This window comes from Dipodomys ordii, unplaced genomic scaffold, assembly GCF_000151885.1.
Source record: "Dipodomys ordii isolate 6190 unplaced genomic scaffold, Dord_2.0 Scaffold13, whole genome shotgun sequence".
In the NCBI taxonomy this organism is placed as follows: Eukaryota; Metazoa; Chordata; class Mammalia; order Rodentia; family Heteromyidae; genus Dipodomys; species Dipodomys ordii.
Genome location: NW_012267229.1, coordinates 11824388 through 11849095, shown reverse-complemented (window position 1 = coordinate 11849095; position 24708 = coordinate 11824388). Strand labels below are relative to the sequence as shown.

The 24708-nt window shown below is 45.1% G+C and overlaps 1 protein-coding gene across 1 annotated transcript; it reads right to left on the bottom strand.

Moving 5' to 3' along the window:
- Positions 1 to 931: 931 nt before the first annotated feature.
- Positions 932 to 20708, bottom strand: LOC105981723. The gene is made up of 6 exons (XM_013011021.1): positions 20607 to 20708; positions 12673 to 13029; positions 9043 to 9360; positions 8236 to 8559; positions 3700 to 3806; positions 932 to 1529 (listed from the first exon to the last, which is right to left on the bottom strand). Exons 1-6 carry the CDS (start codon positions 20680 to 20682, stop codon positions 1449 to 1451), a joined length of 1263 nt encoding a protein of 420 aa, XP_012866475.1. The 5' UTR covers positions 20683 to 20708; the 3' UTR covers positions 932 to 1448.
- Positions 20709 to 24708: the final 4000 nt, after the last annotated feature.

Below are 24708 nucleotides of genomic sequence, written 5' to 3'. Positions count from 1 at the left end.
AATCTGAGACACTGTTATCAACCAGTAAACAAGCTAGACTTGGAGGTGTGGCTCAAATGGTTAAGCACCCATCCTTGGTCAAAAGAAGCCAAGTGAGAGCATGAAGCTCTGAGTTCAAGCCCCATTATGGCATAATAGCAAAGACATCAACAATACCAACAAAATCAGAACCAGCATAAACCTTTTTCCTTCCTTCAACACTGTAATGAGCTCTATCCAATCACCAAGCTTATTTCTAGAAGCTTTCATGCTTAACTGCTAACCCTTCAACAACCAAGCATTCCTATTAATCACTTTCCTTATCCATGGTGTCTTTGGGACTAATATCTCATGCTCTGGATCCCACTAGGTTTCAGAACCAGCAGTTAGACCAAGGGAAGAAAGGAAGGCAGAGGCTACACACCTTCTGTGAAATTATGTGCAGAGTTAAGTCTCCTTTATCCCTGTGATGTCACAATCCTGTCCCAGAGCTACAGTCTATGCAGAGTTGCCCAACCAATCTCGTACATCATCCCACACATCTTTCATGTGCCTCTGAGCTCGCTAGAGGATGAGGAATAATGGATTAATGGGCAAGAGCACCAGTTTGGGGACCAGATACAAACTAGGTTAAAATCCTATATCCAGGCCTGGCATGGGTAGCTCAACACCTGTAATCCTAGCTACTCAGGAGGCTGAGATCTGAGACTTTTGGCTGGAAAATCTGTGAGAGTCTTATCTCCAGTTAACCTCTCAGAAAACTGGAGGAGGAACTGTGGCTCAAGTAGTTAGAGTGCTAGATTTGAGTGAAAAAAAGTTAAGGGACAGTGCCCAGGCTTTTAGTTCAAGCCCCAGTACTAGCCATATGAAAAAAGTAAAATCTTGAATCCACCTACTAGTATCTGATTAATTCGGGTTAATGATGTGGACATATACTCTTCAGCCTTCTTGACATCTTTATTTGCATATATCAAGCATTCAAATGTGAATTTGACATCTGCTCTTATATAGCATTGATCTCCCATCTCATTCCTTTTAAGGATGTGTTCTTGTCCCCCTTTGGAGTTGGTTAAACTCAGAAAAAATTACCCGCTACCCAGCATTATTAAATTTACCTCCTCAATTTCTCCACCACAGGTCCAAAGGCACTTTTTTTACATGAGCAATTTCCCCAAGGAATGTTACTGCTTCCGTGACAGACTGAGGGGGTGGTGATGGTCACCAGAAGTGATGGGTACGACCATTCTGATGTGTTCAGGCTGGGCCCATTTCTCACATCCTCAGGTGGTGTTCTGAGTCAGTCCTCAGAGCTGATTTCATAGCTTCAGTTCAGGAGCAGAAAAGCAGCCCAACTGCTGGGGGTAGGGATAAATCCCTGTGCAGAGGAGAAACAGAAGTCTGGGGACTGGCATTGTCCTGGGAGAAGAGGCCTCTGGAGCAGAGTCCTTGAAAAGCTCCTGTCTGCTTTTTTACCCCAGGCTGTATGTCTCCAAGTGTGAAGGTTGTGGTGACTGAGAGTCCCATGTGGCAGGGTTGGAGGAAGAAGAGCGCTGTGGGGGAGATGTCACATTGAGTCCTCTCCTCATTCATGAATTGTCTTCTGAGTGCTCTGATGTTCCTGGTGCTGCTCACTCCTGAGCACCTGTCCAGAGAGGACAGGAGCCCCTGGGACAGCACTGTTCCCTTCCCTCAGCTTCCTGCTTGCATCCCTACTCTTTGTCCACTGTGTTTGGTCAAATGGTTCTCTCTTGTCCATTCAGTTAGAGGAGGACCAGCCCTCAATCTACTACCTGAAACTTTTTTTCATATACATTTTTATTGTACAAATACTGTACAGAGGGGTTACAGTTACATGAGTAGGGTAATGAGTACATTTCCTATCAAGCATTGTTACCTCCTCCTTTGTTTTCCATATACCATCCCTTCCCTCCCCATCTCCCCAACTTCTTCCTCCTCACCCCGAAATTGTAAAGTTTGTTTTCAACATAGTGTCTTGTACATCTCATTGTTACAAAGGGTTAATCTATATCTTTAATTAAGCATTTTTTTGGGGGTCCAGTCGTGGGGTCTGAACTCTGGGCCTGGGTGCTGTCCCTTAGCTCTTCAGCTCAAGGCTAGCGCTCTACCACTTGAGCCACAGCGCCATTTCTGGCTTTTTTCTTTTTGCTTATGTGGTGCTGAGGAATCGAACCCAGGGCCTCATGCATGCAAGACAAGCGCTCTATCACTGAGCCACCTTCCCAGCCACTTAATTAAGCATATTGTTATATTCCTTCCCCTCTTCAAATTACAAAAATGTATATACAAGATGCAGGACACCCAAATCAAATGCAGTGAAAACAGGGGTTATACTGTAGGGGAAGAACATACAGAAGAAACAAAAGAATCATACAGTGCATTACAAGTACCTTAAAATCAATAGCAAGAAAGAAAAAAAAACACTCGTGTCCCTGTCTTGGGGTTCCTTAGCACAGGCTGAAATTTTCTTAATAGAGACCCAGAAACACAACAAATCAAAGAAAGTTGGACAAATGGGATTGCATGAAACTGCAGAGCTTCTGCATGGTAAATAACATAGCTAGCAAAATCAATAGAAAGCCCACAGACTGGGAGAAGATCTTTACTAGCCATACAACAGACAAGGGTCTCATATCTAAAATATACTTAGACCTCAAAAAATTAAATCCTCCAACAACAAATCCTCAAAGAAACAACTGCTTGATTAATAAGTGGCTAAAGAATTTAAGAGAGACTTCTCTGAAGAGGAAATAAGAATGGCCAATACACACATGAAGAAATGCTCAACTTCTATAGCCATAAAAGAAATGCAAATCAAGATAACATTGAGATTCTATCTCACCCCAGTTAAAATGTCTATAATCAAGAAATCTAGTAACAACAGATGCTGGAGGGGATGTGGCCAAAAGAGAACCCTACTGCATTGTTGGTGGGAGTGTAAACTTGTTCAACCACTTTGGAAAGCAGTATAGAGCTACCTCAAAAGACGCCACATAGAATCCCCTATGACCCAGCAAACCACTTTTGGGCATTTACCCAAATGATCATAATCAAGGTCATACCAAAGCTACCAGCACAACCATGTTTATTGGAGCATTATTTTCCATAGCTAAGATATGGAATCAACCCAGATGCCCCTCACTAGATGACTGGATCAAGAAAATATGGTATATTTATACAATGGAATTTTATGCTTCCATCAGAAAGAATGACATTGCCCCATTTGTTAGGAAATGGAAAGACTTGGAAAAAATTATATTAAGTGAAGTAAGCCAGGCCCAAAGAAAGGTAAGTTCCATGGTTTCCCTTATTTGCAATAACTAGCATATGTCTAGGACAAGCAGAAAAGATCAAAAACCATGTACATAGGATCATACCTGAAACTTTTAATATTGCTCCAAATTGCATTCTCCTTGTCCCAGGGAGTCCTGACATTGAAGGAGTCTAGCAATGGCCTCCACATAACCATGGAGTGCTTTGTCCCTCCTCCCACTCTTTGTTCCACCTCCTCCATGCAGCCCCTCAGACCCTGTGGATACCCTTTCCAAACCCTTGATCTCACCCCTCCTGCAGCACTCACATTCGCTCTGGGAACTGGACACCTCTCAGAAGGCTCCATGTGGTGACTCCATTGACTCTGACACTGTGAACTGGATGCTTGCTGACCCTTCCTTGGCCTGCCCTCCTTCCCATTCAACTTACCATCTGTTTCCTATGGATGTAGATGGCAGAGACTCCAACTGCCAGCAACACCTTGGAGCTGAGGAGCAGAACTATGAGGAGCACAGCAAGATTAAAACACATAGTATCTGAAAAATCAAGACATAAGAGGAGCCATTAGAGAGCCCCCTGGAGTCCATTCCTCCCCAGGGCCACCATTTGCCCCATCTGCAGTGACCTGGGCTTACCACACTCTGAAGACTTTGAACCTGAGCCCTGTCCTGGCTACTCTGGTTCAAGTTTGAGGAAGTAGGACGAGGAAAGTCTAAATCAACACTGTCAATTTCCTACCTCAAGAAACTACAGAACAAAGAGCAAAATTAACAGAAGATGAAAATAAGTTTTAAGTCAATGAAAGTAAAGATTTGAGACAAGATCACTGAAACATGAAGTTGGGGCATTGAAAAGAGCCATAAAATTGAGATCTTCTAGAAAGACTGATGCTGTCCAAGAGAAATAGTCACAATTCTTCCATCAGGATCAAATGAGGGCACCCACGGCTGTTCCTTGAGAAAGCACAAGGCTCTGAGTGTATGTAGTATGGAATTCTTAATGCAGAAAGTTCAGGAGAAGAGACAGAAAAAAATTCATGAACAGCACAACTCACCACAATTCCTCTAATATAAACATAATTAATGGGAATGGCTCTACTAATGTCTGAGAAATCCAACTTAAAGGTGCTAGGGTTGATTTTGCTCTTCATTTCAGAGGTTTCAGGCCATGTGTCTGGGCTCTGTTGATTCTGGACACTTGGGTAGACAGAGCACCCTGGCCTTGGGACCATGTGAAGGAGGCTACTCAGGTTGTGTCATGCGTTCATTAAGGGAGACAGTGTAGGGAAGAAGAAAGGGAGAGGATAAGGGAGAGGAAAAGTGAAAGGAAGAGGGAGAAAGGAGAAGAGAGAGAAAGATAAAGGAGTTAAGGACAAGATGGAGCCCCTGAATCTATTACCCAGTGACTTATTTCTTTTAGCTTGGTCCCATTTCCTAAAGTATCCAGAACCTTCTCAAATGGCCTATAGCCAGGGATCACGCATTTGACATATGAGGGAGCACTCTGTGAACTTGACCCTTAAGGAAGCTGAATTAGTCATTTTAGTCCTGGAAAGATATTTTAGTGCCCAGATGTGTTCACAGGAAGCTGTGACCAAGCATTTAAAGATGAATTCAAGCATTTGTCAGTGGTTCACCCTGTAATCCTGGCTACTCAGGAGGCTGAGAGCATGGTTTGAAGGCAGCCAAGGCAGGAAAAATTGTGAGATTCTTCTCTCTCGTTAACCACCAAAAGGCCACAAGCACAGGTGAGATTCATGATAGAGTGCTAGCCTTGAGAATAAAAGGTCAGGAACAGTATCCAGGCCCTGAATTCAAGCCCCAGGATGGGTATGTGCATGTGGGCGCGCGCGCACACACACACACACACACACACACACACACACACACACACACACACACACACAGATGAATTGAAACAAAAATTATTTGGAAACAAATTAGCAAGAATGTAAATATTATTTTTGATAAATAGTACTCTAGTTTAATCTCCATACCGGGGCTTATACTCAGGGTCTGGGCACTGTCCCTTAGCCTTTTTGCTCAAGGTTAGCACTCTACTAATTGAGTTACAGCTTCATTTCTAGTTTTTTTTTCTGATTAATTGAAAACAAGAGTCTCACAAACATTTCATCCCAGGGTGGCTGCAAACCAAAATCCTTATATCTCAGCCTCCTGAGTATCTAGGATTACAACTGTGAGCCATCAGCACCTGGTACTTACTATAGTTTATTAACTATGATAGTAATGTTGGTTTTGTAGGAAATTGTCTTTAATCACTTGATCACCCAATTGTGGACTCTTTTCACATTGGATGTCCAGCCAGGCCTGAACTCTTTTTTTAAAAAAATTGTGAAAATACCATACAGAGGGGTTAAAAATACATGGGCAAGATAGTGAGTACATTTCTTATCAAGCATTGTAGCCTCCTCCTTTGTTTCCCCTTCCCATCCCTTCCCCTCTTCACCCCATACCCCCACACCCCCTACCACCCCTACCCCTACCCTCATCCCCCCACCCCCACCCCGCCAAAGTTGTAAAGTTCATTTTTCGACATAATGTCTTGTAAATCTCATTGTTGTAATGGATCCACCTGTAACTCTATTTAAACAGTTAGCTTTTTCCCTTTCCCTCCACAAATTTTATCAACATCAAATAGAGTGAAAGCAGGGCTTATACCCTGGGGGAGGTACATACAAAGCAACAAAGAAATAATCATAAATATGTTGGAAACAATTGCAAGAAAGAAAAAAAAACATTTGAATCCTTATCTTGGGGTTCATTTAGCCTAACATCAACTTATCTGACCATTTCTGCTTGTCTCAGACATATACTAGTTATTGCAAATAAGGGAAACCATGGGACCTATTTTTCTTTGGGCCTGGCTTACTTCACTTAATGTAATTGTTTCCAAGACTTTCCATTTCCTAACAAATGGGGCAATGTCATTCTTTCTGATGGAGGCATAGACTTCCATTGTGTATATATACCACATTTTCTTGATCCATTCATCTACTGAGGGGGCACTGGGTTGGTCCCATATCTTAGCTATGGTAAATAATGCTGCAATAAACATTGTTGTGCTGGTAGCTTTAGTATGGTCTTGTTTGTGATCATTTGGGTAAATGCTCAAAAGTGGGATTGCTGGGTCACAGGGGACTCTATGTGGAATCTTTTGAGGTAGCTCTATACTGCTTGCAAAGTGGTTGAACAAGTTTACACTCCCACCAGCAATGCAGTAATGTTCTCTTCTGTCCACATCTCCTCCAGCATTGGTTGTTATTAGAGTTCTTGATTATAGCCATTCTAACTGGGATGAGGTGGTATCTCAATGTTGTTTTGATTTGTATTTCTTTTATGGCTAGTGAGTTGAGCATTTCTTCATGTGTCTATTGGCTATCCTTCTTTCCTCTTCAGAGAAGTTTCTCTGTAAGTCTTTAGTCCACTTATTTATTGGGCAGTTGTTTCTTTGAGAATTTGTTGTTGGGGGATTTAATTTTTTGAGTTCCAGGTATATTTTAGATATGAGACCCTTATCTGTTGTATGGCTGGTGAAGATCTTCTCCTAATTAATGGGCTTTCTATCAATCTTGCTAGCTATATCCTTTGCCATGCAGAAGCTCTGCAATTTCATGCAATCCCATTTGTCCAACTTTTCTTTGATTTGTTGTGTTTCTGGGTCTCTATTAAGAAAATTCAGGCCTGAACTCTTAGTGGATCTGATTATGCATCTTTTTTCATCTCTCTAGCAATGAAACTGTTCTTGACTCCATTTTTTCTCTCTCTAGGGCTGAACTCAGGCCCTAGGCACTATTCCTGAGCTCTTTTACTCTAGGCTAGTACTCTACCACTTTGAACTAGAGCTGCACATCCAGTTTTTGGGAGATAAGAGCTCCATGGGGACTTTTCTTCCCAGAAGGCTCCCAACCATGATCCTCAGATCTCAGCTTCCTGAGTATCTAGGCTAACAGGCATGAGCCACCAGCACCCAGTTATCCTCAGCTTCTTATCTTTACTTTCCCACAGTGAATCCACTGACACAGCACTGACCCACAAGATTAGTCCTGCAACACTCAGTGTGATGGGAGAATCTTAGACCTTCAAAGAAAGAGGAAAAGTGTTCCTGCATTCTGAGGCAGGGAAATAGCACAGATTCATTCTAGGAAGGACTCTAGCCAGCCTCTGGGGCAGTTAGCACTGGAGGGGAGCATTTCATTCATCAGCACAGATTGGCTTTAGAGACTGGTAGTGCCTTATCTTCAGAACCTCAGATGTCTCTTGATAAGCTTGTGCAATTCCCTGTTCTAAGAACAAGTAGTCATCCTGTTCCCCAGTCCTGGTTTCCTTGTCTGTGAGATCTCTAACTCACAAGGTGCTATAAGGTGGCAGCTCAAAGAGAAATTTCTCATTCCATGTCATAGATGTATAGTGAGGGCCAGGGTGGATTGGGCCCATTATCACAAATCAGGAAACATGGAGGCCCTGTTATATGACCACTGTTGATCATCTTGAAGCCTGGTTCCTCTTTCAACCCCATGTTCCCAGGGACACTTTTTAGATTTAAGTCAGCAGGTGCCAGTGTCTGCTGGGTGAGGATCCAGCTGTGTGTGGACAAGTCTAAGATGGAAGGGAGACTGGATGGAGGTTAAAATACTGAAGAAGAGGGAGAGGGCCATGAGGAAGGAGAACAGAAGAACTGAAGATAACGAAGGCGGGAGGCCTGATGCTTGGGCAGGACCGACCCTCTCTTCTCTCCTTCAATATCTGTTTATGTGTAAAGACCCATGGATCTGTGCAACCAGATCTATGAGTCAGTGTGAGAACTGACTTTAAAAGTCTATTTTCTAGACTTTTAGATTAGTCTATCATCAGCACTATTCACTACTTTGGACATTTAAACGTGTTAAATGGAAATAACATCTAATGAAACATTCCAGGAGCTGGTTTTCTGTCATGGAGGGCTCACCAGGAGTTGTTTCTGCGCCCTGCTCCTTTTGCTCCTCCAGGATGAGGTTGGCAGTGATGGCGGGCTGGTCCTCATGCTCCACCTGGCAGGTGAGCACCACGTTCTCCCTGTGAGCAGAGACGTTCACCAGCAGCCAGCTCGTCTGGTTGTAAGTCCCATCCTTGTTCTCGGTGAGGGCCCAGCTGGTGTCTCTCCGCGATAGGTTTCCATTCTCCATCCAGGTCACCTGGAGGCTTGAAGGGTAGAACTTGGACGCCAGGCATGTGATATTCACCTGGTTCCCTGCCATCATGGGCTGCTGGCTGACCTCCAAGGTGGGCGGCACTAAAACAGCACAGGCAGAGTCTCTGACCTTGTGGCTCAGAGACCCCAGAGGAAGGGCTGGAGTGCTAAGCCTCCACATCAGGGCACAGGTATCACACGGGACAGCTCTGGGCACTGGGTATGTGCTCCAATACTGAAGGGATGGACGTGGACATAATCACTAAGCACAGTAAGCCCTCAAGTACTCAGGGCTGTTGTTAAATGAATAATAAGTGAAACGAACACATGCAGGCCTGGCATGCAGACAGATGCAGTGATGGCAGCTAAATGAACGAGAGATGGACGGACATGCACAGGGGCCCAGTACTTGTAGCTGCCCTGGTAAAGGAAGTGCAGCCTCCAGCAGAGTGCTGGGCATAGGTGCTTGGCATCAGGACTGCTGGGCACCATTTCCAGGCCCTTCAGACTCCACAGCAAAAGCCCTAGGGAGGGTCAGGCTTGGTGGGCAGACAGGGACTTGGGCTGGGACTTGGGGTCATCTACCTCGAATGGCGTCAGACAAGTTGGCAGTCCCACGGAGAGGGCTCCCGGACAAAGTGGCATGGGCCACCTCACAGATGACCTGAGAGCGGACGTCCCCAGGGGTCAGCACCACCTTGGCTGTGCTGGAGATGTTGTAGGAGACACTCTCTCCCTTGGGGTCCAGGCTGGTCTGGGAGTCAGGGAGCTGCTTCCCATTTTTGAACCACTTCAGGGTGATGTTCCGAGGGGAGAAGCCGTGGGACTTGCAGGTGAAGCTCACTGTCTGTCCAGGTGTGGCCCTGGCTGCAGGGCCGGAAACCACGGGAAGAGAAGGTCTGGCTACAAAGGAGCATTTACAGAGATGTGATTGCAGAGCCTGCCCGGTGTGCAGAAGAGATGCTGTGAGCAACCTTCCCCCACACAGCTGCTATTAGTACTACTATGCACTATTGTCATTATGACTACTACTGTTCTGAGCACCGAATCCAGGGCCTCATGCCTGCTAAACACAGGACCTACCTCTGAGCTCTGTCCTCAGACACCAATGATAAGATATTATTAAACCTCCTAATAATGATGGGAAAGAAACACACTTAATTTCTTATTTCAGAAGATGCAAAGGCTCTAAGAGGTACAGAAGTCAAAAAAATGTGCCCAGCTGGACTCCAGGCCATCAAGACTCCAGTAGCCCACCAGATACTGGAATGTGGGAGGCTGTTATTACTTTCATTATACCAAATGTTTGTGGTCCTGATGCTAGCCTAAGTGCTTTAGGCCCCTCAGTTCTTCCATCATACTAATGTTGGGGGAGGAGTTACAAGTGTTTGATTCTTTCTGGAATAAGGATGAGTGTTCTATCTGGGATAGGGCACCTAGGTCATCTATTCCATATAGGCTGATCAATTACATACACATTCCTTTGCCTCCACCTCTCACACACACAGAGATACCCACAGACACCACCACACACTTTGCATATTCATGGGCATGCACCAGAGTAGGGGATCAAACACAGGCCCATGTGGATGTGGGCAAGCGTTCTAGCACTGGCCCACCTCCCCATACACCTGTTCTCTATCTCAGCCTCAGTATCCCCTTCTATAAAAAGTGGATACACAGAGATCTTCCTTATGACCCAGCCATACCACTCCTGGGCATCTACCCAGCACACCACAAACCAGGATACCATAAAGACACTTGCACATCCATGATCCTTGCTGTATTATTCACAAAAATGTGGTACATATACACAGTGAAATTTTATACAGTCATTAGAAAAATAATATTACGCCATTTTCAGGGAAATGGATGGACCTAGAATACATCATGTTAAGTGAGGCAAGCCAAGCTCAGACAAATGGTGCATGTTTGCTTTCATATGCAGTAGCTAGATCTAAACACGCTGCAACATGATAAAGAATACAGAACTCTAGGTGTTCCCACACAGTGAGACCAAAGGAAGATATTCTTAGGAAAGGAACACAAAGGCACAATGCTTATGTCCATCTACGCATATAAAATCATATTTGTCTAAATGAACTTCAGGTAATAGAAACAAGAGGTGTTTTTCTTCATTACTGGTTTGCTTTTTATTCTTTTTGACTTGTTCATTCACTTATCCATTTTGGGGAGGGTAAGAGGAGCACAGAAACAGAGGGACAAAGGCTGACCAAATGCAGCAGTGATACTTACTAGACATTATGTTGAAAATGAACTTTACAATTTGTGTGTGGGGGTGGAGAGAAAAACTGTGAGATAGTGGATGACACTGTCCAGAAAGAAATGTACTCTACCTGACTCAGTAACTGTAACAACCAAAAAAGTAAACAAAAGAAAATGGATACAACACCCTGCTGTGCCACCCCTAGCCCCCAGGAAGTGAGTGAGCACTGATTTGGACACAGCATCTGATGTATAGTAGTTACATCATGAATGACACCATGTCTACATGATCATTCACAACAAGCTGCTCAGGCATTGCAGGACAAGGCTCCATCCTGCTCCTGCAGATACCCAAATGAGAATGGAGCAGAAAGCACCAGGTCAGTACCTTCTCGGTGAAAGGATCATCTTTTAGGAAACAGGTAACTTTCTAAAAACATGGGGCTCAGGGCCTTTCCCCAGAGCAGCTGTGAACAGAAAGCTGGGAGCGCTCTGTGTGGGTGGTGGGGCGGAGGGAGGGGGTGCCTAAGTCCTCGGTGACGCAGAGAGCTGTGTCTGGCACATGACTTTCTGACTCAACCACAGGGAACAGGGTCTCATACCATATTGCCCATCGACTTTTCTGTTCTGATCTGAAGGTGAACATGAGAACCTCAGAGAGATTCTCAATCCTAGCTGTATTTTAGACTCTTCTGCCATACTTGGAAACTTCACACCCACAGCAAAACAAGTACAGCTGACTTTCCAGGGTGGAGTCTGGGCCTGGGCTTTACTTCAGGTTTCCAGGTGGTTCCAGTGAGAAGTCAGGTGGGGAACTACCAACCTCACACCATCCCATTGACAGGTAAGGCTCAGAGAGGGAAAGTGACCTGTACAAGGTCCCTTGGCCTCGGCCCATCACGCTCACATAGATGGGGCATTTCCTACACACCAGGCACTTTTTTAAGTGCCCCAGGACTTGCATCCTTCTGTCCTACCATGCATGCTGTAGGAGGGATCATCAAGGCCACTGTGGGCAGTACATTGTCCCAGGCCACAGGCTGGCAAGTGGCTGGGCTGGGATGTGGGACCAGCCATGAGGCTCCATCTCTAGCCCTCTTGACACTTACGCTACTGACAGCAGCAATGACCCTGACACTCTTGGTGTGTGTGTGTCTCCACGTTCTCAGAACACTGATAGTCCAGGGCAATGGCATCCATCATCTTACAGATGAGGAGGGTGGAGACTGACAACTGGAGGGAGGCTAAATCCCATCATAAACCATAAACTTGGAGACTGGGTTGGGTGATTTCACAGTTCTGTGTGCTGAGAATCATCATGGGATTGGAAGCTAGAAACAAGACCATGGGCCTGACAAGAAATCCAAAGGGAGCATCTCTGCTGCCTCAATAGAGCCACAGAAGAACTGAGCCTGGGTGGATGACAAAGCTCTACTCAGAGCCTCAGCACCGGTGAGAGCAAGTACCTAATGCAGGGTACGGACACAGAGCCAGGGCAGAGGCCCAACCTCACAGCCCCTACCACTAGAGCAGTCAGTAAGTCCCCAGGTCTGCAGCATGAAAAGAGACCTCTGGCACCAAGGAGATGTGCTCCCTGGAGGCAGCAAGCCTATGACCTGTGAAGTGGAAGTCACTTACACTGTCTGATCTTTCTTCTTGGGAACCAGGGGGCTTGGCTGTGGCCTAGGAAGACCAGGGGCATATGTCTACTGTCCAGCTGTGGAGCAGGGAAACCACAGGCTAGATATCCCCACTATCCAGCTGTGGAACAGGAAGAAGAGAGGACAGATGTCACCACTGGCCAGCTGTGGAACGCTGCAGAAGGTCCCGTGCAGTTCCAGACTTCCCTGGCCCAGGGAGAGGGGACCAGAGCATGAACTCAAGTGCCCAGCACCACCCCAGCTTCTAGGCTGTTCTTCATAGAACTAGGGCATTATTCTGCACCTATGGTCACACTCTAGGGAACAAAGGCATCCACATTGTACTCACCACTCACAGACAGCTCAGTGCCTGGTCCAGACTTAAACTCCTTGTCCCCCTCAGTGGCTGTCTTCCGGAACTTCACGCAGTAGTAGGTGCCCGCGTCTGCTGGGGTGACGTTCCTGATGCGGATGGAAAAGTCCATGTTGTCTCTCTGGGTGGGATCTGAAACTGGTGTGACGCGTGGGTTGTGGGGTTCTTTGAAATGGAAGATCGGCTCCTGGCTTGGTCCTTTCCCCCTGAACCACTGGGCGGGCCCCACAGGGAGCAGGGAGGTCATAGTGCAGCGCAGCAAGGCCGTCTCTCCAGCGGTGACAGACACCGCCCTGTCAGGCTGCATCACCTGCAGCTCATCTTCAGCGGTTCCTGGAGGAAACACAGCAGTTATTCATCCTGACAGCACCTTGTGAGGCTCCTCAAAGTTTCATCAGCCCTGACTCTCACTGACCCAATGTACAGCACACTGTCTGGGTAGTAAGGTTAAACCCTCACTTGAGATTGTAATACAAAGCAGAAACTGAGGCACCGAGAGGGAAATACACATGGGAGAGCTCAGCTTTGAGTCCCTGAGTCCTCTGCAGGACTTATGGTTTCTGTCCACATGGTCCATGATAGTAGGTGGGTCCTGTGACTCCTGGGGGCCATGAAGAAATGAGCATAGTGACAGCACAGAGAATGGATCTGAGAGCAAGAGACTCGGGGTCAGTTCCTCCTCCCCAGAGCACCACAGGTGCCAGCATGGTGCTCAGAACTCCCAGTACAATGTCATGCCAAATGTGATCAAACACAACCCCACAGACCCAAGATGTAAACTCCATGTAGGTCAACTCAGTAATCGGGGAAAGCTAAATGTCTGCAAGCAAGAGAATGAATTTGCAGCTTTACCTTATACAAAATGTAGCAATTAGCTCAAAATGGATCAACGATCAAAAGGCAAATTCTAAGATTAAAAAAGCTCCAAACTCCGAGAAAAGAAAACGTAAGTAAAGTCTTCATGACATCAGATTTGGCAATTATTTCTTACATGTAACAACAGAGTCATGAACATGAATAGAATAAGTTAATATGTTGAATAAATTAATATTAATAGAATAAATTAATATGAGAGAATAGAAAATATTTGCAAAGGATGGATGACAACAGTGACTGTTATGAAGAATACATAAAAAATTCATATAACTTAACAACAAAAGAACCCACAATTCAGGTTTTTTTGGTTGGTGTGAGTCTTGAACTCAGGGCCTGGATGCTGTCCCTGAGCCTCTTTGTATTCAAGGCTAGTGCTCTACCACTTGAGCCACAGTGGGTTTTGGGTGGTCAATTGAGGATAAGAGTTTCATGGGGATTCCATTGTGCGTATATCTACCACATTTTCTTGATCCATTCATCTACTGAGGGGCATCTGGATTGGTTCCATATCTTAGCTATGGTAAATAATGCTGCAATAAACTTAGTTGTGCTGGTAGCTTTAGTATGGTCTTGTTTGTGATCATTCAGATAAATGCTCAAAAGTGGGATTGCTGGGTCACAGGGGAGCTCTATGTGGAGTCTTTTGAGGAACCTCCATACTACTTTCCAAAGTGACTGAACAAGTTTACACTCCTACCAACAATGCAGTAGGGTTCCCTTCTGTCCACATCCCCTCCAGCAGCTGTTGTTATTAGAGTTCTTGATTATAGCCATTCTAACTGGGGTGAGGTGGTATCTCAATGTTGTTTTGTTTTGTATTTCTTTTATGGCTAGGAAGGTTGAACATTTCTTCATGTTTGTATTGGCCATCCTTCTTTCCTCTTCAGAGAGGTTTCTCTGTAAGTCTTTAGCCCACTTATTTATTAGGCAGTTGTTTCTTTGAGGATTTGTTGTTGGGGGATTTAATTTTTTGAGTTCCAGGTATAATTTAGATATGAGTCCATCAGATAGAATGACATTGCCTCATTTGCTTGGAAATGGAAAGTCTTGGAAACAATTATATTAAGTGAAGTAAGCCAGGCCCAAAGAAAAATAGGTCCCATGGTTTCCCTTATTTGCAATTACTAGTATGTGTCTGAGACAAGCAGAAATGGTCAGATAAGACAATATTAGGCGAAATGAACCCCAAGTTAAGGACTCAAATGGTTTTTCTTTCTTGCTATTGTTTCTAACATATTTATAAGATGATTTCTTTGTTGCTTAGTATGTCTCTCCCCCATGGTATAACCCCTGTTTTCACTGTATTTGATGTTGGTATAATTTGTGGAGGGGAAGGGAAAAAACAAATTGTTTAAATAGGGTTACAGGTGGACCCATTGCAACAATGAGAATGAGATGTACAAGATAATATGTCAAAAAAAGAACTTTACAACTTTGGCATGGGGGGGCAGGAGAAGAAGGGGGTGAGGGAGATGGGAAGGGACGGGAAGGGGAAACAAAGGAGGAGGCAACAATGCTTGATAAGAAATGTACTCATCATCTTCCTCATGTAATTATAACCCCCTGTGCAGTGTTTCCACAAAAATAATAACAAAAAAGAATTGTAATCATTCAAAAAAAGTCTCATGGGGACTTTTGTGCTGAATTCATACCTCATTCCTCAGGTCTCAGCCTCCTGAGTAGCTAGGATTACAGTTGTGAGCCACAGGCTTCAGCTTCACAATTCACTTTTAAAAGAACAAAGCACAGGAGCACATATTTCTCTACAGAGGTGCCAATGAACACATGGAAAAAATGCCAGACATCTCTGGGACAGGGCACAACAAGACAACAATAAAATTCCCTTCCTATTTCTTGGGACGGATCTTACCAAGACAAAAGAGAAATGGAACACACGCAGAGAAAAACAGCAAACAGAAAATAATAAGCATTGGCAAGGGTGTGGAGCAACTGGGACCTTTATCCCTTCTTGATGGGAAAGTAAAGAAAGCAATGTGGCTGCTGTGGGAACCAATGGCAGTGCTGAGAAACTCTAAACATAGAATTACCCAGTGGTGCAATATTGCTACTCTTAGGCAGATACTCCACAAGTTCAAAGCAGGGATATGAAATAATCTTCATGGATGCGTTGTATTCACAATTGCCAAAAGGTAGAAGCAGCTCAAAGAGTCCTCTACAGGTGAATGAATGGACATTTGTAATGGAATATTACTCAGGCCTAACAAGCAAAATAATTCTAATACATCCTTCACAGATGAACATTCAAAATATCATGGCATGTATATAAACCAGACACAGAAGGATAATATAGGTACAGTTATATGAAGCGCCTCACACAGACAAATTCAGAGACGGAAGGCATAGAGGCTAGCAGGCCTGAGGGGAAGTTGGTACATATGTGTACAGAGCTCACGTGATTTTTCAGAAATGGATAATGGTGATGGTTAAGCAGCACAGTGAATGTGGTAGGTGCTGTGGAACTGCAATTGCAAAAGGGCACGTTTTGTGTGCTGTTCATGTTTAAAAGATTTTATATCAGCACACGATAATTGTACAAAAGGGGCTTCATTATGACATGTCCGCACACCCATGCAACACACCCAGCCAAACCCTGGAGTCTACAAATGATCTGAGCTCTTTCTCCTTTCTCCATTTGCTGTTGTCTTTTGCAAAACCACCCTTTGTGTGTGAACACATGCACTGGCTGCCTCCTCCTCCTTCTGCGTGCTCTGGTGGCTTCTGTCTGTCCTGTGATGGTCTGGGTTCAACCAAGCGCTAGAATAATCATTTAAAAACCCATCTCGGGGCTGGGAAGGTGGCTCAGTGGTAGAGCGCTTGCCTTGCATACATGAAACCCTGGGTTCCATTCCTCAGCACCACATTAGCAAAAAGAAAAAAGCTGGAAGTGGTGCTGTAGCTCAAGTGGTAGAGTGCTAGCCTTGAGCTGAAGAGCTGAGGGACAGCGCCCAGGCCCAGAGTTCACGACCCATGACCGGACCCCCCCCAAAAAATAAATAAAATAAAATAAAAACCCATCTCAAGCCAGGCACTGTGCCTCACACCTGTAATCCTAGGATCACAGTTTAAAGCTAGTCCACACAGGATAGTCTATTAGACTCTTACACACAAATAACCACCCCAAACCCTGGAATTGGAGCTGCTACTCAGATGGTAAAGCCTTGAGCACAAAAGCTCAGGGACAGCACCCTGATCCTGATTTCAAGCCAAGAACCAGCATGGAAAACAAAACAAAAGGAAACAAAATGAAAACTAGCACATCATCTCAGTTTATGCCTCTTGGGGTTCCAGGCCATGAGAAGGCTACCATCTTCTGCAGTGTGAAAGCCAAATGCTTGCGCATTGCTGAATGAGATCTACTCTCTGGACATTGCATGGCTGTGTCCCTGACAGGAAGCCCCTCCTCCAGCCAGCCACACCCTTCACCCAGCACCCACTCTAAACTTCATTCAGATTTCCCCCTCAGTGGTGACCAGCCAAATACTTTTGGTTTTGTGCATTTCTCCTATAGATTCTCTGAGCCCTTTACCCAGCTGTGAATTTCTTCCTCAGTACTCTTCTCTTTTCAAGATAAACCATCACTTACCCTTAGTTTGTTGTGGTGGTGGTGGTGGGTACTGATTCCTGTCATTTTCCCTAGTAGAGCTGTCCTAACAGTGACTCTGGCTCTTTTAGTCACCAATGCATCCAAGTTCCCCTAAGAGTTATGAGCATGTAGTAGGTATCTAGTAACCATGTATGTGATGTATAAATTTCTCACTGTGATACTTCTCTGGGCTGGAATTCTGTCTGGAAATGACCCAGTTACAAAGTGAATTTCCTATGTAAATAGTTTGGCCCAAACGAATGGTTATTTGCAAATAGGCAGGAAGCAGAAGGGACTTGCTAAGAACACTACAAACTCACTTCCCACTCAGTATTACTGACAGAGACTGTTGAAAGATTATGTACCATATCTGAGCAGTGTCTAAGAAAAATAATGCTTAAAACCAGTCATACTGGTATAGCTTAAGGCCTGTAATCACATCTCTTAGGGGTACAGAGGGAGGATTTCAGTCCAAGGCTAACCATGGAGAAAGTGTAGGATGCCACTGGAAAACACACTTTAGAACAAAGTCCTGGAGACCTGGCTCATGAGATAGAGCACTTTCCTAAATGCATGAGGCCCTAACTCCAGTTTCTAAAGGAGGAAATATTAACAATAAACACACTCAGGATGATTTTAGATTAGAATAGTTCATTGAATAGGCATGGAGTTCTTTGGGTTCCTGTTTCCTTTTTGGTGAAGTAGGGTGACAAGGACATAATAACCACACTAGGTGGAGAGTCATACACCATTTATGTCAGTGTCTCACACATAGATAGGGAAGTTATCATTGAGGAGATTGCCCATGACAAGTTTTCAGTGGCTTTAGATGATACAGATAGGTATTTGTAAATAGATACAGATAACAAACATGAATGTATTATAGACTGTGTTGGCCAACTTCCCATTACTGTAACAAATGCCTGAGACAAATCAACTTATCAAGTAAAAAGGGTTGTCATGGCTTCCATTTTCAGAGGATACAGTGAAGGAAAAGTTGACCCTGTTGCTCTGGGGCCTATGGAGAATCAGCCCTTCACAGTGAGGAGGATGAAGGGATCCAAAGCCTGTTTACCTTAAGGCCAGAGCTTGAGACAGAAAAGGAAGAGGCCAGGACCCTCCTCCTTCAAGGATGTGTCCCCACCATGATCTGAGGACTCCCACTGGCTTCAACTCTTAAAGTTCCACAGCCTTCCAGTGGGGCCATTCTGGAGACCAAGCCTTTAACACATGGGAGATGAGAGGAGATTTCAGATCCAAAGTACAGCACAGAGGTAAGTACTGCAGATGATACCTCTGTGTCTTTCATCTCCTCCTTTCCTACTCACCTCTACCTTGGTAAAAGACAAACACTAGTACACATGCACACACACACACACACGTAGCCACAAATATCTGTAACAAGGTGATCTGCTATGCTAGTATGCAAGTTTTGGGGAGAGCTAAAGGAAACTACATACTAAAAATTGAATGAAATGTTTGGCAGGAAGAGAAAATATCACATGCATCACTGTGGAACATGAGAGTAACACTGGGTTTTAACTTCGTTCCTTTCTTAATTGTGCAACTGGCAGCAATCTCAATTCAGATTGCTTCCCTGCCTTTCTCTCTTGCAATCAGTCATCACTGAAAGGCTGAGTAATGCAACATGGTTAGAAAAAGCAAATCTAGCTGTGGTTATAGCCAGTGGTTATGGTATGAATTAACATGAGTGAGACCCTTTGTTCAAAATCCAACTGAGAAGAGAGAGAGAGAAAGAGAGAGAGAGAGAGAGACAGAGACAGAGACAGAGAATAAGAGCCAGAGCCAGAGAGACTGAGAAAGAATGGGGAGAAAGAAAAAACCAGGGACAACAGAAAGAAGGAAGGAAGAATGGAAAGAAGGAAGGAAAGGACAAAAGAAACAATCCTATAATTATAGAGCTGGGTTTCAATCTCAGCATCTCCACTCACCAGGAGAGGTGACAGTGGACAAGTTCCACTCTCGGCTTCAGTTTCCCCATCTGCAATTGGGATACTAGGAGGATCTATCACAGGAATGACGCAGGCTTTTAGCAAACGAATAAAACAAAGTTCTGACAGCCCTGCCTGCCCCTCAGATGGGCTCAGCCAGTCGCCTCTCCTGCTCATTTGAGTGCATTATGTATGTAGTAGAAATACTTGTAAAAGTTGGCCCCCAACCCTTTAGGAACTGTGGGGTCATATAACCACAGGCCCGACCTGTGGAGCCAGAAAACCTGCTATGCTCAAGACTTGATCCCTGGAGTCAGCATTATGGACAAAGAAAGGGACAAAGGCAAAACAGCCTGTTGGGGAGCTGTAAGCAGGGCAGGGTTTCCTGACCTGTGTTAAGACAGACCCTCGTGAAAGAGGGAAGACAAAGTTCCCATGAGAAAAGCAAGATGAGCAGGGCTGTCTGTGGGGACGTGTTACCTGCTGACCTGTGTGTCCTATATGTGGAAGCTGTGAACCCCCTTACCTCAATGAGACTGTATTTGGAAATCGGGCTTTTAAGAGATCACTGAGGTTAAATTGAGTTGTAGGGGAGGGCCATCCAATGGTACTTGTACTGTTAGAAGAAGATACACAGAAACATACACAAGAAAGATCATGTGTCAGAGACAGGAAGAAGGTGCCAAAGGCAAGGCAAGAAGAAAAGCCAGGAAGTGGCACTGTAGCTCAAGTGGTAGAGCGCTCGCCTTGAGCTGAAGAGCTGAAGGACAGCGCCCAGACCCAGAGTTCAAGCCCCATGACTGACAAAAAAAAAAAAAGAAGAAAAGCCAACCCTGACTACATATTGATCTTGGACTTCCAGCCAAGAAGCTGTGAAGAATACATGTCTATTTCTTTTCTCACCCAGCCCAACATGCATTGTTATAGCCAGGCCTGACAAATGAACACATGAACTGTGCAGCACAAAATGTGAGATACATTAAAGAGGTAGAGGCTGTGGAGCCAGAGGACCCCCACTGTAGAATGGCAATGACTGAGAATCTGGGATCCCTAAACCCTTGCCCACATCAAGATGGCCCCATGACAGACTTCCTGTCCTCAGTGGATGAGCAGAATATTCTGGCCTTGGAGCTAGAGAGACCCAGTGGCTGCCTGAGCTTGCTCCACATCCTTGGGCTTGTTGCTTCATCAAGAGACAAGCAATGACCAGGATTCAAATAAAAATTCCATTGGAACAGGAACTTATCAGCTGAAATATAATACAGTCATGGCTATTGTTGGAAGTACTCTCTGACCCAAAGCCTCTGGTCACCTGCTGTAGGTGATGACTCCACAGACAATGCTCAGGTGTCTGGATCTTTAGGCACTCAGTGTCCTGTTCTTGTCTTCCGTGCCCATGCTTGGGTTTATCTGGCAGTCCAGGGGCAAGGCTAGATTAGGAGCTGGAAGAATGAATTCTACCCAAGGGCCATGCTCACCTGTGAGTCCCAGTAGGAGGATCAGTAGTAGGCCAGGAGGAGGAGACTGGGGCCAGGAGTCAGGAATGAGCATCATGGAGACCTCAGCAGTCTGCAGTGTCCTGCTGTCAGTGTTGGGGAGAATCCAGACTCTGCTGTGTGCAAAGATGAGGGACCCTGCCTCTCTCCATGAAAGAGGAAGTGGTTTGTCATAGAGTCTGTCTCGGTATTGGGAAATAGAAATCCACTAACACAGGAAGCTACACAAGGAGGAGTTATCGAGGGTACAGTTCAGAATATTCATCTCATGGAAAGAACGCTTCTTGTTCACTGGGGCTTGAGCTCCATCCACTAAGACCTGAACCCCACTTTGAGGTTTTTGAGCTCTTGCTTGGCTATGAAGAATTTGCCCTTAAGTCTTAAGCCTCAGATATGGTTGGTTGGCTTGTGGTTTTGTCTTGTACCTGCTTCATGAAGAGCCACTCATCTGGAGGTAGAAGGAACATTCCCCAGCCCCATTCAGTGTTGGAGCAGAAGTCACATGCTCCTGAAGTACCACCCCACTGCAACCCCTCTGCTGAGATAACTGATTCACATAACCCAAAGTTGGTGTGATGTGGACCAAAGGGATCTGCGTCCCTGTATTTACCAAATTGCTGATTCATTCCAGGGGAGAAAGTGGGTTTCAATGGATAGCTGCTTGGTCGGGCAAGCTGGGGATTGTGGGTTAATATGAGGAGCCAGAGTTATGTATATTGTGGGCAAGTCTGGTGCAGGCACATTTGCTTGAGCACTCTATGTTCTTGTTAATTGTTTAAAGATCAAGACTGGGATTCAAACTCAGTGTCTGATGCCTTTGCTCCTTGGTTAGCCCTCTGCCAACTGAGCCACACCTCCAACCACAAACTCTGGGTTCTCTATATAGAATTCACCAAGGCCTTTTCCTGCTGTGCCAGATAGAGCTGGGAAGAAAGGAAGGGTGATTGGGGATGGAGACCTGCTAAGGGGCTGGCAAGTAACCCTTGGCTTCATCTTGTCATCTCCAACCTGGGGATAAGGAGTTATCCATCACCATCCCTCCACCCCACAGTGTTTCAACAGATATTAAAGGGAACGTGTCTGGAATATTCTTGGGAAAAACCCAAACAAACCATGGGTCATATTGATACTCTTGGTACCAGATGGAGGTAGGTAGAGAAAATACAGCTTTTCAAGGATGCCTTATCTCAAAGAACTTACTTCTGAGATCAATTGCGCCCTCTGGGATTCTCAGTACCTCTATTCCTTATTGGTGCATGGAAGGGGCAGCTGCTTCACCGGAGGCCTTGGCTGCTCCCTGGTTTAAGCCTGGCCACATTACATGGCTTGAATACATTTGGGTTAGGAGATGGACATCTAAGGCATGCATGGGTTTCTACATTCCCTGCTTTGCTGGTGTACAGGGTTGGAGGAGGCAGATTGCTGAAAAGGGAGATGTATCATCTCTCTGTGTGGTGTGAACTGTGAGCTCTGCTCTTGGAAACTTTCCCACATCCTGCCCCTGCCTGGCTCTGTTCACATGTCTGAGACATGTTTTCCCCATGGTATTTGTAGACTCCATGTTCAACATGAGAGAGTATTTTACCAGAGTGTAACCTGGTGGGCTCCACCAGAGCCTGATTTACCAGCTGCCTTTGGTCTTCCATGTGGAGAAAGGGGGTGTGCAGCTCCAGGGCCTTCGAGTTTTGCTCCACTGAAGGGAAGAAACCTCAGAGGGGCCTGGCGCTAGTGGCACACAATGTAATCCTAGCTACTCAAGAAGCTCAGATCTGAGGATCGCAGTTTAAAGTCAGTGCAGGCAAGAAAGTCTGTGAGACTCTTTTGTTTTTAAAAATTTTGTCAGTTGTGGGGATTGAACTCAGGTCCTGGACACTGTCTCCATGCTCAAAGCTAGTGTGCTACCATTTTGAGCCACAGCTCCACTTCTGATTTTTTAGTAGTTAATTGGAGATAAGAGTCTCAAGGACTTTCCTACTCAGGGTGGCATAAAACCACAATCCTCAGATCTCAGGGTGCAGAGTAGCTAGGATTACAGGCATGAGCCACCAGGGCCTGGCTCAATCTCTTTCTCTAACTTCACAGAAAGTCAATCTTGCCTGGTTTATTTTATTGAACTCATCCATTAGACCTGCCTTGATCCATGGGTTCTAATAAATGTGGCTTGAGCAACAGCTAGCCTGTATTACAAAGCAAATCCATTGTTACACAAACTAAGCCACAATCCAGCTTAAAGCCAAGCTCAAGGAATCAATCTCAGCCTAGACCAGCCTCAATCAGCTGAGCTACAGCTACTTGTTTTATTGTTTTATACCCCTGAACTTTATGGCCATTAGTTATAAAGCAGTAACTAGCAGGAGAAACTTTAATGTTGAGGAGTTCTGGACTCAGATTTTTACCTTCTAGCATTATGTCTCCATTCCTTTATTAGTAATCATTCTATGCCAGTACCTCTCAAATTAAAACCTCAAACCCAATACAATTTCCTAAAGTCCAGATTGATATCTAACTTCAATATCTTCACAGATATTGAAAGGTCATTGAAAACAACATGTTCCAACACAAACTCTTTGCTTCTCCATTCACAGGTGCTCTGTGTATAGCTCTAACTTACTTGATGGCAATTTATTATTCCATTCGGTCAGCTTCTCAGTTTTAATGACTCCAACTTTGTCACTGGGATCTTGTTGCCTTAGCATAATAAATATCATCTGGTCTGAGATTTTATTATGATGGTCTTCAACATCAAAACAGCCTAGTTGGTAATCATCCTTTCTGTATGCATTTAGAGGGTAGGTTTGGGCACTTGCACTTAGCATTTGGTGTTGAACACCTGGTTTCCCTCTGGCTACTGTGTGCTCCAGGAGTACAGTGTCACCTCGGCTCCACATGACTTCTTCTGAGAGCTTGCCCTCCTCTCTGAGCACTCTAACACAGTCTTGGAAGTACTTGACAAAGCAATAAGATAGAAAAAAAGACAAGAAACGGCACAGAAGGAGGAGCTGGGAAGGTGGCTCAGTGGTAGAGAGCTTGCCTTGCATGCCTGAGGCCCTGGGTTTGATTCCTCAGCACCACATAAGCAAAAAGAAAAAAGCCGGAAGTGGCGTTGTGGCTCAAGTGGGTAGAGCACTGGCCTTGAGCTGAAGAGCTGAGGAACAGCTCCCAGGCCCAGAGTTCAGGCCTCATGACCGGACCCCCCCCCTAAAAAAATAAAATAAATTAATCCAAGTTCTGTAAAGAAACACAATGAATAGGATGGATAGATGAATATGTAGGTAGGTAAACAGGTAGATAGATAGATAGACAGACAGATATTATAAATGATAGGTATGACTGGATTCATGGGACTCAAACAACTACAGAGAATGAAGAATCCCATGCTGTGCCATAAGCAAGCTAGACACAGGGGGAAGCTGGTGGCATAACTCTGATTCTGAGGTTGAAGGTCTGAGAACCTGGTGGGGGAGAGGATGAGGTGCTGGGACAAGTCTCAAACCCAGAGGGCGGCAGAACCAAGGATTCTAATGTCCAAACACAGGAGAAAATGGCATCCCAGCATCAGAAGAGAGCAAGGTTGCCTTTCCTCTGCATTTTTGTTCTTCAGTTCTCAGCCAACTGAAGGTCACCTATCTACACTGGATTATGGAGATTTTCCTGAATGAGTTCACTGATTCTAGTGCCAACATATACATATATGTATAGACAGTGTGTGTGTGTGTGTGTGTGTGTGTGTGTGTGTAAAAATACCGTACAGAGGGGTTACAATTACATGGGCAAGATAATGAGTACATTTCTTTCTTTCTTTTTTGTCAGTCGTGGGGCCTGAATTCTGGGCCTGGGTACTATCCCTCAGCTCTTCAGCTCAAGGCTAGTGCTCTACCACTTGAGCCACAGCACCACTTCCGGCTTTTTTCTTTTTGTTTATGTGGTGCTGAGGAATCAACCCAGGGCCTCATGAATGCAAGGCAAGCACTCTACCACTGGGCCACCTCCCCAGCCCGAGTACATTTCTTATCAAGCATTGTTGCCTCCTCCTTTGTTTCCCCTTCCCATCCCTTCCCCTCACCCCCACCTCCCACCCCCCACC

Coding starts and splice junctions, on each gene's coding strand:
- LOC105981723 (XM_013011021.1), bottom strand. CDS start 20,682: ATGATGCTCATTCCTGACTCCTGGCCCCAGTCTCCTCCTCCTGGCCTA. Junction 13,030..20,606: donor CCTCCTACTGGGACTCACAG/GTGAGCATGGCC, acceptor TGTTTCCTCCAG/GAACCGCTGAAGATGAGCTG. Junction 8,560..9,042: donor CTTGTCTGACGCCATTCGAG/GTAGATGACCCC, acceptor GTGCTGTTTTAG/TGCCGCCCACCTTGGAGGTC.